Source organism: Carcharhinus amblyrhynchos, chromosome 3 (genome assembly GCF_965287045.1).
Source record: "Carcharhinus amblyrhynchos chromosome 3, sCarAmb.v2.hapA, whole genome shotgun sequence".
Taxonomy (NCBI): domain Eukaryota; kingdom Metazoa; phylum Chordata; class Chondrichthyes; order Carcharhiniformes; family Carcharhinidae; genus Carcharhinus; species Carcharhinus amblyrhynchos.
In genome coordinates this window covers 94132700-94149402 of record NC_137326.1, presented here as the reverse complement: position 1 = coordinate 94149402, position 16703 = coordinate 94132700, and the positions used below count along the sequence as shown (strand labels likewise).

Sequence of the window (16703 nt, the reverse complement as noted above, 5' to 3'; positions counted from 1 at the left end):
ATGTCAAGTACCCTTTCTGACCAAAGTCCAGTACCTTTTCTGATGAAGAGTCATCCAGACTCGAAATGTTAGCTCTATTCTCTCTCCAGGATGCTGTCAGACTTGCTGGGATTTTCCAGCATTTTCTGTTTTTGCTTCAGATTCCAGCATCCACATAATCTGCTTTTACCCTTTTTGTATGATGTTCTCAATTAATTCCTGGCCAATGCAAAGCCCCTTCTTTTGGGCCGGCACAGTAGTTAGCACTGCTGCCTCACAGTGCCAGGGACCTGGGTTTGATTCTGGCCTCTGAGTCTGTATGGAGTTTGCTCATTCTCCCCACGTCTGCATGGGTTTCCTCCAGTTTCCTCCCACAGACCAGAGATGTGTGGGTTAGGTGGATTGGCCATGCTAAATTGCCCCTTAGTGTCGGGGGACAACACATGTGGTTACGGGGATAGGGCCCGGGTGGGATTGTGGTCACTGCAGACTGAATGGGCTGAATGGTCTCCTTCTGCATTGTAGGATTTTATGATTCTATGATAATCATCCATTACATTTTCTCCCACTACCTTCAAATAGCAATACTCTGCTCTATTATGTAGCTTTTTTATATTCGTTCATGGGATGTACCAACAAATTCAGCATTTATTGTCCATCTCAAATTGCCAGTAAGAAGATGGTGATGAGTGGCCTTCTTCAAACACTGCAATGCATATGATACAGGTATACCACTGTAGAGGCTTTGTGGTGCAATGTTTAGCACTCCTGCCTCTGAGCCACCACACCCACATTGCTGCTAGGGAGGCAATTTCAGAGCTTAACTTGTTCTTTCCAGGGAAGGGCTATAATTATAATGTTTGCTATGTTTCTAGGGTTAAGTGGAGGGAGTGTAGAAATGTCACATATGCACCGTCAGTATTTCCTCTAATGTCCGTACACTGTCTACGGTCCCTTAAAGATTTCTGCATGTCCATTCACGCTGCTTTATGCAACCTATTAATCCCTTGAATAGCACACTTGTAATTGCTCTGTGGCTACACACCCATGCAGTTTGGAGAGAATGCTGATCACCCTTGCAATCTACTGAAATCCTCGTGATAAATCATCAATATTTTCCATTGATCCTCAAATCCTAGTCTTCACTGATTTAAACATGAAAAAAGCTGCCAGAAATATTCAGAACTTTGTTCACACATTTTTCGCATTCAGCTTTTTCAACATCTTATCCTGTGAAATAACAGCCCACACAACACCTGCCTATGGTTTTTTTTTAAATGGAATGCAGCCTTGAGTTACCTCAAGAGTGTCCCGCTCTAATGCTATTACTTAGTCCACTATTGACTTGTCCCCCAGCCTTACAAACACTCCCATTTGTTTCTTTCCTAGCTTATTACAGATTAGTCCTGCTGTCAATTTTTGGGTTTCGACAGATTACTTGGCTCGGCAGTCGGTAAACAACTCTGAAGTACTCTAACTACAAGCAATCTTTAAAAGGCAGAATTCAATTGATTCCTATCCTTGATTTATTGCGACCCACAAGCACGGCTGTTATCACCAGATTTACGGCTCCTTTGCACTAATATAAACAGTAGTTCACCTCTGAACAGCAAATACACAGGATAAGTGAACCCGGCACAAAAAATATTATCTACACTGGCAAATTTGCCTCCAACTTTGGTTCACTGCCAGTTTTCTTTGACAATTTTCTGTCTGACACAAAAAAATCAATGAGGTGCCAAAGGTTGACAGTTCATTTTCCATAAGTGATCCATTGAGAGCCAATAACCAGACCATGTTTATCAGAGATTGGAAATGACTATATTTAAGGCATAACAATAACATCTTCTACACTCAGTGAATCTCAATACTTATAGGTAGCGAGTCATAATTAGAATTCTAATGAATCATGCCATCAATTCTGCCTCAAATAATAAAATCATTAATATGAGTGGATGTGATATTATGCCATCATCCTTGTCATTACTAGTTCCTATTACAGTAGGTTTTGATACATTTATCTCACTGAATTATGTTGTCAGTTATCTTTTGTTTTTTTCCCAAAAAGTGCTTCAGGTTAGAATAGCCCTGCAAAATTACTATTCATCGTACCATCTTCCGCATAATGGAAGTTCCCAGACATTTCAAGGTTAACCATAATGATGTACAATCAAAGCTGTATCTTGAAAAATATATCTTTACTGATAAGCTGCAGGGTACTATGGAAATTTTAAGAGATCAGTATAAAATTGTGTTTTGAGATGGCTTCCCTGGTGTAGGCACAGATATAGATCTTAGAATTGTAAGGTTTGGGGAATACTAGGAAATTTACGGAAGGCTGAAATCCTTTATGTTTAGAAAAATATCTTATTGGCAACAGTTTTAAGTTTGCTATTGAAAACTTCACACAACTGGATGGATTCTGGACATAGTGGAAAGGATTTTGCAATCAATGCCCAAACAATGGTGTTTTTCATTGGTCTCAAAGGAGACTGCTCACACAGATTTAGCAATTTCGCTGACATGAATTCTGCTTTTTCCACATTAATTTGCACCTGGCACTTAGTCAAGGTCAGATGGAATGGCCATGCTAGATTGCCCCTTGTGTCCAATGATGTGCAGATTAGTTAGATTGGCCATGCTAAATTGTCCCTTAGTGTCCAATGATGTGTAGGTTAGGTGGATTAGTCATGGTAAATGCACAGGATTACAAGAAAGGGCCAGGACTCAGGGGTGGTTGCTGGGTAGTATGCTCTTTTGGAGAGTCGATACAGACTTGATGGGCTGAATGGCCTCTTCTGTATTGTAGGGATTCTATGATCTCAAGTAAATGCAGCAACAGTGAGGTCATCAAGCATGGGTAAGCAGCCAATCCCATTACAGGGTTCCCATAAAAATGAAACCAAGAAGTTTATTTGTAAATATTACAGATGACAAAACAAATGATTGGGACATACAAATGGGATTAAGGTTGGCATTAAAACATTATAAATATTTATCTCCCTAGATTGGAATATAAACTATAAATAAATCCAAGTTTAATGGCATATATATGCACTCCAGAAGTTGCTGCAAGTTTCAGTGGAGTAATGGCAGCAAACAATGACAGTTTCATCATCATTGCTACCAAAAACTCTGGGCCATTTTTTCAACTTTTCATTTTCTTGTCTCCTTTTCTCATCCAAAATACTCCTCAAGAGGCACTAGTACCTCATACCCTTAAACTAACCAATAACAACCATGTTTCCCCAGTAGAGATGATAACCAGACTGAGAATAAAATGGACTCCTAATTCTTACACATTGTGCCTTATCATCCAAGATGAATTTACCTCCATTTCCAGTATAAAGACACTCGTACATGAAGACTGGTTACGCCAGAGATGGGAGGAGGATCCCAGCCAAGCACAATCCTGTTCTCAAGGTTTAGGTGGAATATTTTTCAACATTTTTGGATAGCCAACCAGGACTTAAAACCTTTCCCCCAGTTTTAGTGCATCCACGCTTCACTGATTGCGATCAGCTAATTTAGTGTAGACCAGGCACTGGGGATCCCTCGTGGAAACATCTCATTAGTCCAGTGTTCTCATCGTGCACTGAGATTATTTCTGATGAGAGTCAATGCAATCTCAAATGTACAAATCCTTGGAGTGTTTCTTTATCCAAGGTGTGTTTTGAATAATAGCGCATTATTAGAGTAACATAATGGCAGTGTTTAGTTTTCGGGGTAGAAAATAGCCAGACATACTTTAAACTATAACATGGAACGTCAGCCAACCTTCAAATAATAGCACCAACGAGTACATATTTTCAGTGCTGTCTAAGGGCACCTGGTTTCACAATTCCAATTCAGGGGCAGTAGTGATGTATTGACTTTCCAGTGCTGCTTTCACCCTATATAATCCCACTATGTGCCATCTTCCATAAGAAATTGGGCAAAAAGCAAAGTTAAATGCAATTCACAAGGCTGATGAGAAACATACACCATCCTTGTTGTTGGAGTCATTACTGTTATACTTTCTATGTCTGCTAATAGAGAGGAAGGAGGGAGGGAGGGAAAAAGGTTCATTACTGCACAAGTGCTTTGCGAACGGTTTCAGTAATGAGAATATTTGCATCAATAAATCTGTAAAAATGACTTACCTCCTGCTTATAACGAAGGCGGAGATCAGTATCACCACTAGAACTGCACTACCAGCCACAGACACAAGCAAAACAGTGGGACTGGCACCATCTCCAATAATAGCTGATGGAGCTGGTAATAAACACAAAAATACATTAGTTTCTCAATCAACAAACCTGACCTTATCATAGGACACGTATCAAAATATCAAAGTAATTATGAAGAACACTTTGGGCCTGATTACACCATTGCGTTGCACCCATTTTCGGGCATGAAAACTTGGTAAAGTCGAGCATGAAGCAAGTAACGGGATCCACTCCCACCTCTGAGTCGGGTTCCCCTTTACCAAAGCCAAAAATTGCTGCGATCGGCTCCACATCCGAAATGGACTCAACAGCTATTTAAATGCATTTAAATTGACTTAATGGGCTGCAATTTTACTGGCACTTCCCATTCGCCCATCCAGAATTGGCGCAAAACAGACATGCTCCACAGAAGTCCGAATTGGACACTCCAGTTAGTGAGGAGTTAAGTGCCAAGTGTCCGGTGGCTCTCTGCTTGAGACTGGTGGTGGTGGTGGGGGGGTCCGCTGCCACTCTGCCTGAGATCACTGAATGGGAAAGGGGGTAAGTGGCCCACGCTCAATCTGAGTGGCAGGGGGTAGGGGGATAAGGGAGTCAGTAGTGTTGTGGTGATGGTGCAATCAATGTCTGTGGAGGCCAGGTGAAGGCATTATCTGGCCCAGGAGGGATGCAAACACAGTAAAAAGTCTGACAACACCAGGTTTTAGTCCAACCTATTTATTTGATAATATTCTCACAAGCTTTCGAGGGGTTACCCTCTTCGTCAGGTGAATGGAGAGTTCTGGCCTCAGACAGAGCATATAAAGCACAGACAGTTTAGAGATTACTGATTAAAATGCGAATCCTTACACCTAACCTGCTGTTCAAGACCTGAAGTGGCTGATAATGTGAGTGGAAGGAGCACTGATCACAGTTTAAAGAGATGTGTATTGTCTCTAGACAGTACAGTAAGTGAGGTTTTGCAAACCCAGGCAAGTCACGGGGGTTACAGATAGTGCGACATGAACCCAAGATCCCTGTTGAGACCGTCCTCATGTGTGCGGAACTTGGCTATCAGTCTCTGTTCAGCGACTCTGCGCTGTCGTGTGTCGTGAAGGCCGCCTTGGAGAATGCTTACCCGAAGGTCAGAGGCTGAATGCCCGTGACCACTGAAGTGTTCGCCAACAGGAAGGGAACAGTCTTGCCTGGTGACTGTCGAGCGATGTTCATTCATCCGTTGTCGTAGCGTCTGCATGGTCTCCCCAATGTACCATGCTTCGGGACATCCTTTCTTGCAACGTATCAGGTAGACAATGTTGGCCGAGTTGCAAGAGTATTTACCATGTACCTGGTGGATGGTATTCTCACGTGTGATGATGGTATCCGTGTCGACGATCCGGCATGTCTTGCAGAGGTTGCTGTGACAGGGTTGTCACTTCAGTGGTCACGGGCATTCAGCCTCTGACCTTCGGGTAAGCATTCTCCAAGGCGGCCTTCACGACACACGACAGCGCAGAGTCGCTGAACAGAGACTGATAGCCAAGTTCCGCACACATGAGGACGGTATCAACAGGGATCTTGGGTTCATGTCGCACTATCTGTAACCCCCGTGACTTGCCTGGGTTTGCAAAACCTCACTTACTGTACTGTCTAGAGACAATACACATCTCTTTAAACTGTGATCAGTGCTCCTTCCACTCACATTATCAGCCACTTCAGGTCTTGAACAGCAGGTTAGGTGTAAGGATTCGCATTTTAATCAGTAATCTCTAAACTGTCTGTGCTTTATATGCTCTGTCTGAGGCCAGATCTCTCCATTCACCTGACGAAGAGGCAGTCCCCTCGAAAGCTTGTGAGTATATTATCAAATAAATAGGTTGGACTAAAACCTGGTGTTGTCAGACTTTTTACTGTGTTTACGCCAGTCCAACGCCGGCATACCCACATCAGGAGGGATGTGGCAGGGGAACAGCATTCTATCATTTTTTTCTGCACATGCGCAGTTGACGCGCCAATCAGAGTTGCAAGGTTTTGGGCGCATTAAGCCCTGCCCACATACCTGCGCTGCGTGATTCGGAATCGCCAATATTTTTGTAGGCAGATTGTGTATGGGGATGCCTGAGAACTGGTCCAAAAGTCAGATCTGAAACATTCCCAGTTTCATGTCCGCTCAGCACTTAGAATCAAAATGGTAAAATAGGTCCCTTTGTTTTAATCTGTATGGGTGCACGTGGTTAACAATTGAATTTAATTAAACATTAATATTTGCGCTTCTCCCATGGCCCAGATGTGATAAGAATGTCCATGTCTATCCCAGGTTGGCTTGTGACTGTTATATTAAACCAGGCTAATCTCAACCAGGACAAGGGTTTATGATCACTCGAGCTTCCTCAGCTAAGGGGACAAGCTAAAACAGCCAGAGTTTAGCAACTTGTTAGCTATTCACAAATCCCCGCTAAAAAATGCAAGTCTGCCTCTTAGTTGGTTGATGGTGGTTTCAGCTTCCGCTGTATCATTGAATAGCTTACTGAGACTGATTGTCCGGGGTGACACATGATAAAAGGCTCTTGGGCAACTATCGAGTGGATATTATCTTCAGACCTGTAGCCAGTCTGATTCAAATAGTAATATTTTAAATTTTAAAAAAATCAAATGGGACGAGCGTTTAGTGAAGGTTTTCCAAATGGCTTCATACCTGAGTTTGTTATAAACTGAAATGGAGCACTGAACTCGCCATATCCGGCAGCAGTTCGTGCACGAACGTGAAACATGTAGGCCGTCAAGGGATTCAAGCCCTTGATTTCTGTGCTCCTCGAGAGAGTTTTAACAATCCTGTAACTGCGTTCGTTCTGATCCTGTGCAAAGATAGAAACCCGCAAAAAGTGTGTGAGAAGGTAAACAGTTAAAACAATGGGCTGGTACTTAAATGGCAGTGAATGGCTTCAGCTTTGCCTTCAGGATGTGCGCATATTAGAGAAGAAAAGGGATGTCCTGTGTTTACTGCTCAGTCAGTGCTCCATTCATAAAGCCAAAGCCAAATACTTTTGAAGACACGGTCTCTGTAAAGACTGCTTTTACGAGATGTCTCGACAGAAAAGACAGCTAGAAGAAATCTACATGAGAACTGAAGCTGTTAAAGTGAAGAGCTATTATTCTGTCAATTCTCATCGGATGTTTACTGACATAACCTTCAGTTTATAGTGAAGAGATGAGTTTATGAAACACCAATCTATTGTTAGCTACTGCTTTTATTATTAAGTTGTAGCTCTTCCTGGATCTTAACAAGAACTTTGAATGGAAACAAATCATTTAAAAGGCAGATTCTGACCCTAGATGCACATTCCTCAGAATCGTCAGAGCAGACGCGATAGTTCAATAGCCTCCCCCAGTGCTGTATAAAATTTCTATGACTGTGAAATGTTTCAGATGTTGATCACTACTAACCTTTTCATAGTACTTGATCTCGTATTCTAGAATTACACCATTCGGTCTCTCCGGTTCTGGCCAGACCAAAGAAACCCCATGTCTTGTTATCTCCTTCGCTTGTATTAGACCAACGGAAGATGGAGCTGTGTGGAATAAATAGATTGGCTTACTTTTAAAACAAAATTTCTCAAATATCCTTCATGCACTCTATTCGTTGTGGAAGCTATTTATGTTTAATTTTCATGAATTTCAGTACAGGAAGAGAGTTTATAAAAATCAGTTATATTAGTAAGTTTCCAAACAGACTTATATTATAGCTGATTTGAAATCTCCACATCCATGACACAATAAAAGTCAATTCATTGGTTTGCCATTTCCCCAATATTCATGTTTTGCAATCCGTGAAGCATTGTACATTCAGAATCAAAAAACCGGGCCTTAAAAGGAGAACAAGTGATCAGTATTGTGTTAAAAAAAGAATATCTGAGCATGTTGTGCTAAGCTTTTGTTTTTAAGAATGTTGTCTACTTGAGAATGCTATTCACGGGTTAATTGATCAACATGGCTTTCAGTAGCATGTGGAAGTGAATTCTCATTGATTGCGATTGATTCCTGGCTTTCAGATGAGAGCTAGCCCCTGCTCTTATTTATCAGTATACATAGATGCATTGATGAACTGAGATCAACCAGGAACAACAACATTAGTCTGGTAGAGCCACAGCCTTTTCATCAAAAGCATGTTGCCATTGATTCCAACTTCTCTGACTGGAAGAAGTCCATCTACTTCCAGACAGAAATAAACAGAAGGCAATTGTCACAGCTTCCTAAACCAAATATTCTTGGCACAGTCTTATCAACGAGGACGGTGGTGGAAAAATATGGTAGCCTAACTGAGCAATTGTAACATTAATCAACAGGATTCACATTACGAATGGTAATAGAAAGCTGCAACTTTTGTTAATTTTTGCTGCCTTTGGAGACAAATGTTTTGTAGCTACTGAATTCCCTTACCAATTGTACTTCTGATTTGCCCACTCAAGAACCACCTCCATGTTCTTTCGGTGCGTAACGTTTAAGTAAATATTCGAGTGAACAAAGCAAAGACAGAAGTATCCTGGTTTAGAGGAAAATCAATTTGCATTTCTAAATGTGGCTCACCCCACAGCATGTAGACTGCAGTGTTTCAAAAAGGCAGCTCACCACCACCTTCTCAAGGACAACTAGGAATGGGCAACAAAGTTTGTTAGTGTCACAATTAGGCTTACATTAACACTGCAATGAAGTTAGTGTGAAAATCCCCTAGTTGCCACACTCCGGCACCTGTTCGTGTACACTGAGGGAGAATTTAGCTGGCCAATGCATCTAACCAGCGAGTCTTTCGAACTGTGGGAGGAAATCAGATACCCAAAGGAAACCCAAGCAGCCACGGGGAGAATATGCAAATTCCACACAGACAGTGAGTGACCCAAACTGGGAATCGAACCCAGTGCTAACCACTGTGCCACCGTGCCAGTGATGCCCATGTCCCACAAATGAATAAAAAGATGATCACCATAGTCACTAGAACCGTTAAGGACATGTTCAGACCGGTCTATGATGCCTCCATGGTGAATAGCAAGCTGAGGCTCACTTTCAAAGTAATGATTACATGGTCAAGGCACCAGTACCTAATATGGCATAACCCCAGTCAAAAATCAATACTTGCAGAAGGGAATGAGAACAGTTTGACAAGGAAGAAAAGCAAGTCCAGAAGAGAGATACCAAATGTTACTTTTTACAGCTGTATGTAATGCAGTACTTTTTTCTCTCTCTCTCCCAGTTTACCCCCTCTGGCTTGCTTGAATAATGCTCTGAAATGGGTTGAAGTAAAGGCTGATAGAATTTTATAATTACCAGGTGTCTGGAAAATGCCTTTCTCATATTTCTTTTTTAACAAAACGCAGCGCAGAATTTGGAGTCTTCACTTTGTTCCATCCGAAGCTTCCCTCAAACTGCAGATGTCAACAAACTCACTTGACTCCATTCACTTCCTCAGTGATCTGCCACTCAACCCTGTCAACAGATTTATTTCTGCCCTCCTGAGCTGGAGATTTTCATTTCTGATATAGGAGAGCAGCTTCATTCTATGCTGCGAGTGCTGTAAAGTAGCTCTTCAAGCAATTCAAGAATCAGAACCAGTTGGGCTGCCCCAGAGACCAAAGTACCAAAGTAAGAAAACTGATCCAATAAAGGAAGGTAAATAAGTTCGAAAGCTGGAAATGTACAGTTGCAGTTGCCAGCTACTTATTGCCTGCCAATAAATCCCTAGTTTCACAGGTCAATCGGAATTCCTGCAGTCAAGTGTATAATAGATCATTCTAACTTTCTGAAACACATTGAGCTGTCAGTCAGTTTTATTCTTTGTGGTTCATCAGTCTTGCCATGGTGAGACCATTGGCAACTATGGGACTGCAAGGCAAAGTCACTGCTTTAATGGTAATGTAGAAGATCTCCCAAATGGCCACATGGATGATGTGCCGATGCTGAATCCCAAATAAATCCTATGCCCTTTGAGGGAACCAGTCTGCTCCTGAGTCTTAGAGAAAGGATTGGTTAGGACATGATCTTTGGGACAAAATGTTGCAGAATCAATCTTTTTCAATCTAAGTTGATGGGCAGGAATTTTCACCCTCCCGCCAGCGGGATCTTCTGAAATCAGCAGAGATTTGAATGGCTCACTGTATCTGCCATGGAAAACCTGTGGGGCCAGAACATCCCAGCCAATGAGCCTTAGAATAAGTTCTGCATCATTCCTACTCGGCTTAGCTGAGAGCTCAGTGGATAAGTGCATTATGCAATAGTTAGAAATACAAACAGGAGGATCCCAAACATTTCACATATGGTGCCCGACCTGCTGAGTATTTCCAGCATCCTTGTGTTTTTATTTCTGATTTCCAACATTTGCATTGTTTTGTTTTTGTGGGAAGAGTAATTCCCAGTTCAATCCCACACCCGGAGCTGATTATTCATTCATTTGTGGGCATGGGCCCAGAGACAAGTGAGAGAACAACTTCCCACTACCGGCTCGCGTGGAAGTTTGCCAGCATGTTTGCACCTCTGTGCCATTTTGGATCAGGCTGCTTTGGAGGTTGGGCTTGCGGTTGAATGCTACCCTATCCATAATCAACAGGCAGACATACAATAAAAAGCTAAAGAGCCTGTTAGGGCTACACTCAGATGGTAAATGGAAAGTTCCAGTTGCCATGCTGGCCCCCAACCCAGTGAGGCTGCAAGTCAGCCAATGGACAGTGACAGCTTCCCAATGGCCCCATGAGGTTCCCCATCTACAATGATAATCTACCTGTTTTGGCCACTTTTATATTTTTACCTGCTTGAAGTTTTAGCAGCAAGTGCCTCTCTTTCCTCTACCTATATCATTAGACATCCATTCTTATAATGGAGCTGCTGGAGGGCCTCTTGTTGGACAAAGAGTTTGCCATCTGGACTCAAACTGTCCAGTTTATTGAAAATTCTGTCAGGCAACAAGACAATGAGAGTTCAGGGCCCAGGAAGGCTCCTGATGTTAGGGCCCTAATCCCAGAATCAAAATGCTGCTCCTGATCTCAGCATGGAACAACATCAGGGGCCCTACTAGGTTGGTCTTACTGTGTATTGTTTAAGAAGAGGCGGAATTTTTCAGCCTCTTTTGTCAGCGTGATTTTCCGATCCCCTCAAAGCCATAGATTTTTGAACAGCTTGCCACATTTTCCAGTGCACCCACACTGCAACAGAGCCAGAGTATTCCATCTGAAGAGTGCAGAGGAAGGAGGGGGGGGTACTTCCACTGGGATTCTCACTCTTGAACCCTATAATTGGCCAGTGTAGGGTTTTTTCCTTCCAAGGACATTGGGTGAGGCAAAGATCCGATGACATTGCAATGGATCATATAATTAAATTTCTGTTGTGAAGGCTCACCATTCAGTGAGGTGATGTACAAGAGGACTAGCGGCACCCGCAACCACACATGAATCAGTGTTTTCAAGGCAGAAGAGAAAAGGGGCAAAACTTTGCGGCTGCTCATGAGGGCAGGATCTTCCTGTCCTGCTGATGGCACACCCCTGCTGTGGGTTTCCCTGTGTCAAGGGGTCCAGTCAATGGGAAACTCTGTTGACAACGGGAGCAGAAGATCCTGCCAATGGTCGGCCACCGTTCATGGTGGGCTGTGCAGAAAATCCCACTCACAAAGTGAAATTTGGAGAACAAAAAAAAAGTAATTACAATTGTCAAAATGTTCAAATTTAAAGTAACAGTACAAAATACGAACAGCAGCAATCACTTCCCTTCCACAACTGAGAAGTTTATTCACTTCAAAAGACATTTTATGTGAAACCATGGTAATATGCACTAAGACAAAATTTTAAAGTTAAACTTTATTTATTCATCACAGGTAAGGCTTACATTAGTACTGCAATGAAGATACCATGAAATTTCCTTAGTGGCCACACTCCGACGCCAGTTCAAGTCAATGCACCTAACTGACATGTCTTTTGGACCATGGGAGGAAACTGGAGCACCCAGAGGAAACCCAAACAGACACAGGGAGAATGTACAGACTGTGACCCAAGCTGGGAATGGAACCTGGGTCCCTGGCATTGTGAGGCAGCACTGCTAACCACTGTGCCACCGTGCTGTCCTACTGCCAGAAGGATCACTAAATAAAATGGAGCTTTGCAAAAATGATCTCATCCCAATTAAGTGAAAATTAAGTCGACTTTTCTGTAAGAATGACTATACATTGTGCACATCAACTGTTTATTGGCAAGGCTGAAATGTAGAAATAACATTATTTTCAATTTCAGATATTAATCTTGAGGGGGTTTTCACATTCCTGCATTAAAATGTACTTCTGCTAAGTAAAACATTGTTGGTTTATTTCTGCCACTTCTCTCCATCAAATGCAATGTGTTTTCTTAAAATCTGGTAATGAAGACTTACGAGCTGCCAAGAGAAACATGGCATGCTACTGCATATATTTCCTTCGGAGTTAGCCTCGATGCTAAACTAAATATCAAAACAAAGCATTCTGCTGGAAAGCAATTTACGGATGACAAGTTTTTAAAGAACTGCTGCATTTTCAATATTTGTTTGGCTGTTATATGTTCCTTAACCACGAGTGCACATTTTTTGTTAATTGAGCTGAGAAGAATAAAATGGTATGGCTGAGTAGGAAATAAAAATGCTGTTGCTTAAAAGTAAATCACAAATTCTTTCATTGTTCCAGTCTTTAAAAAGTATTCATAATTTTATTAAACTGAATCCTAACATGGACTAAGAGGTAAGGAGTTAATCTATTACTGTACCTTTCAGTCAAGAAACACAACCCATCGATCATTTTGCTGGAACTGCTGTTCTGTTCCGGTAAATAGATTTGGTCGAAATATGTCATCTGTACTTCTAATGTGTTATGGCTATCCTTAACAATTAAGCACTGCCATTTGTGTTCTCAAATCAATCATGTCAAAACAAATCAGCAAAAAATGAATTTGAGAACCTCTGGGGACACTGGAAAGTATACAACAATTTGGAGTTTTACCCTGATTGAACAGCACAAGGGCAGAAACAGCTGTTTTTTTTTAGCAATTTTCATGTTGCTTGCCTGTTGTTCTTGAATGATGCTTTCCTCTGTATCTTATATTCCAGCAATTCTGTGCCAAGGCATGTTACATATTGTCCACAGACAATATGTGTGTGCAGAGAGATGGATATGAAATAATGGATAAATGGGATGGCGCTTTGAAAGGTGTTCTGCTGACAGAAGGGATAAGGGTAAATCTTTAGCCTCCCATCCACTGACTACGTCTACTTCCCACTGCCTTGGAAAAGCAGCCAGCGTAATCAAGGATCCCACGCACCCTGGAGATACTCTCTTCTACCTTCTTCCGTAGGGAAAAAGATACAAAAATCTGAAAGCACGTACCAACCAACTTGAATACAGTTTCCTCCCTGCTGCCATTGGACTTTCTAATGGATCAACCTTATATTAATCTTTCTCCACACCCTAGATGTAACTGCACCATTATATTTTGCACCCTCTCTTTTCCTTCTTCCCTCTACTCAATGGACAGAATGCTGTGTCTATATAGCGTGCAAGAAACGATACTTTATTATTGTCATGTGTACGCTAATACATGTGACAACAAATCAAATCAAAATTTACATCATGCTCTGCCTTTAACTCATTTATTTTGCTTGATTCTAAAAATGCCCATCAGTTTAATCTTTATTTGTAAAAAAATTCCAGTTCCTGCTGAGTTGCCTCATTTTTTGACAATGGTGTGTAATTGAAATCAAACTGCAAGCCTTTGTGACACTACTAAAAGTAATACTTTATGTGAAATGAGTTCAGCTGCTGGCAGACACTCCATCCTTCAAACAATGGTTGCAGTCCACATGTGAATGACAAACCAATATTGAAGTGCCACCTAAGTGTGACTCTTAATCTGCCATCAGATTAAGATTGTGACATTTAGTAAACGTTTGGAATATCTACTCCATTGAGGCAGGGAAGCAGAAATCACACTTGAGAGATGAAAACTATCGTGTAAAAACTACGAGCAAATGTCTCCAGTCAGACGGGTGGTACAAAGTCCTTTGTTTTAGTGAGTGATGATTGGCTAGTTGTTGCATGTTTAGATATCAGACATCTTCATCAGAGACTTATAAAAATTAATGTTAAGGGTTTTCTTCCCATTTGATGCACTGATAATTCTCTAAATTAGAGGCTGAAATTGAACCCAACATTCTGAATTTTGATTACTTCAAATAACTGCTCAGATAGTGATTTCCACCGAGCTACTCCAAGTCGAATCCTGCCCTTTTCTGAATTATTGCATTGTGCTCAAGAATGGGGACAATCTTGCATCTGATATTGGATCTCCCAGACAAAAAGATTAGTAATGTTAATGGGAAAAGACTGTACAGTACCCTAACATTTGCAGCACAGAAGAATATCCTTTGATCATGGATTAGTGATAAATCCCCCTCAATTCAGAATTGGCAGAAAATCATTCTGGAATGTACACCATTTTTGATTTGGTTTGATTTATTTTTGTCACGTATTTACATACAGTGAAAAGTATCATTTCTTGCGTGCTATACAAACCATACCTTACACATTGTGGGTCAACCCACAGAATGTGGCCTGCAATGATCCAAGAAGGCAGCTCACCACAGTATTTCTCAAGGGCAACTAGCGATGGGCAATAAATGCTGACCAGCCAGCAACACACATGTCCCACGAATGAATAAAAGATCATAAGTTGCGAGTGTTGCTTGAAGGAAAAATATTGATAACAACAGTAAGCAGCTCCCTTGTTCTTTTCTGCATAGTGACTTTAATATCCACCGGAGAGGGCAGGCGAGACTTTTTTTTATTTGTTCATGGGACATGGGCTTCGCTGGTTGGCCAATATTTACTGCCCAGTCCTAGATGCCCTTGAGAAGTACTGGTGAGCTGCCTTCTTGAATTGCTGCAGTCTGTTCACGGTGGGTTGACCCAGAATGCCATTAGGGAGGGAATTCCAGGATTTTGGTCCAGTGACTACGAAGGAATGGCAATACATTTCCAGGTTAGGATGGTGAGTGGCTTGGAGGGGAACTTGCAGGTGGTGGTGTTCCCATGCATCTTCTGCCCTTGCCCTTCTAGATGGAAGTGGTTGTGGGTTTGGAAGGTGATGTCTAAGGATCTTTGGTGAACTGTTTAACATTTCATCTAAAAGTTGGGCCCTCTGGCCATGCAGCACTTTTTCAGTGCAGCACAGAAGTGTCAGCCTAGATTATGTGCTTGGGTCTCCGAGGTGGGACTTGAACCCACAACCTTCTGACTCAGGAGGCAGAAGCACTGCTGCTGAGCCAAAGCTGACACAAATTATTAATCAATTAAGCCTCAGGAGAAAACAAGGGTGGATTATTTTTCAAAAAGGAAACCAGCTAAGTTGAATGTTCCTAAAAACATGGGCCCATGTGCATCAAACTGCTCGAACATTCTTTGTGCTTGCTGTTGATTCAGACATGGCAGAAAAAAGCCTTGAATTTTTAGTCAACTTAATGAATTTTAAAAGAAATATATATATATACACACATATACTTGGAATGTATTTTTAGAAAACATGACCAAATACTCTGATTTGGAATAATACTGCAGCATAACTTTGAAGATTAAAAATAAAATCATTTTTGAATTCTAAAATGAGTGTTCGTTTTAACTACCAATTCAATCATGTATAAAAAAAGAAAACTACAGGGCCTGGTTTTAATTCTCAAATTAAGAATAATTGTGTGACATTTGAAACTAAATGCCTTGGGATGTTTTTTCTATATTGAAAGCATTTGCTGTTGCTGCAGTGCTGTATCTTGAAAGGTGATGGAGGGACTGATAGTTACCTCAGTCTTTTTCCTGCTCCTTTGAGGTAAATGTTCCCAACCAGACATGGAATCTTAGCAGTTGTTTGACTAACCCGTTTTGCAATTTGTCATATGCAGGGTCAAGTGGTTGGTAAAGGACATATCGGGTCAGAAATACTGCTTGTAAAAACAAGCGTAACAAATGAACTTTGAACGGTGAATTGTTACCTGAGTTTCTGCATGCACACCTCAAATGTGTAAGTCAGTCTAAACAAGACAGCTTTATTTCCTGTACTTTAAATAGATGGAATATGCTAATAACTCTCATCCACAGGGAGCCCAAACAGGTTAAACTTTTATCAGCATCACAAAAAGACTTGTACCACTTCAGCACTGTGCTTGCATGAATAATCTGTCCTCTTACAAGAGAATGGCTATCTCTTTAGAGGAAATAACCATTTCTAAGAACTTGACACTCATGGTAATAAACTGTGGTCCACAAAAATAATTGCAAAATGACAGATTTATTAGAACACAGAGATTATCATTGATTTCTCATTGCCTTAAACCTTTCACAGGATCGAGGAAACATGTCTTTATTGCTACGAGAGCAAAGAGCAAATGTCTTTACTGTCATTCAGTCTCAGGAAACGAGCAAAGCTGCTATTCTGCACAGCCACGATATCTACATCAGGTATAATTACTCAGCCAATGTAAGATAGTAATCGTAAA

General features: G+C 41.4%; 1 protein-coding gene across 1 annotated transcript in view; it reads right to left on the bottom strand.

Moving 5' to 3' along the window:
* Nucleotides 1–16703, bottom strand: part of LOC145340938 (ephrin type-A receptor 4-like) — a 123837-nt gene that overhangs the window by 28061 nt on the left and 79073 nt on the right. The window contains exons 6-8 of the mRNA XM_080185541.1: nucleotides 7608–7732; nucleotides 6859–7018; nucleotides 4122–4233 (exon numbers count right to left, since the gene is read on the bottom strand). Coding sequence (XP_080041667.1) covers nucleotides 4122–4233; nucleotides 6859–7018; nucleotides 7608–7732 — 397 coding nt within the window. The remainder of the gene's footprint in view (nucleotides 1–4121; nucleotides 4234–6858; nucleotides 7019–7607; nucleotides 7733–16703) is intronic.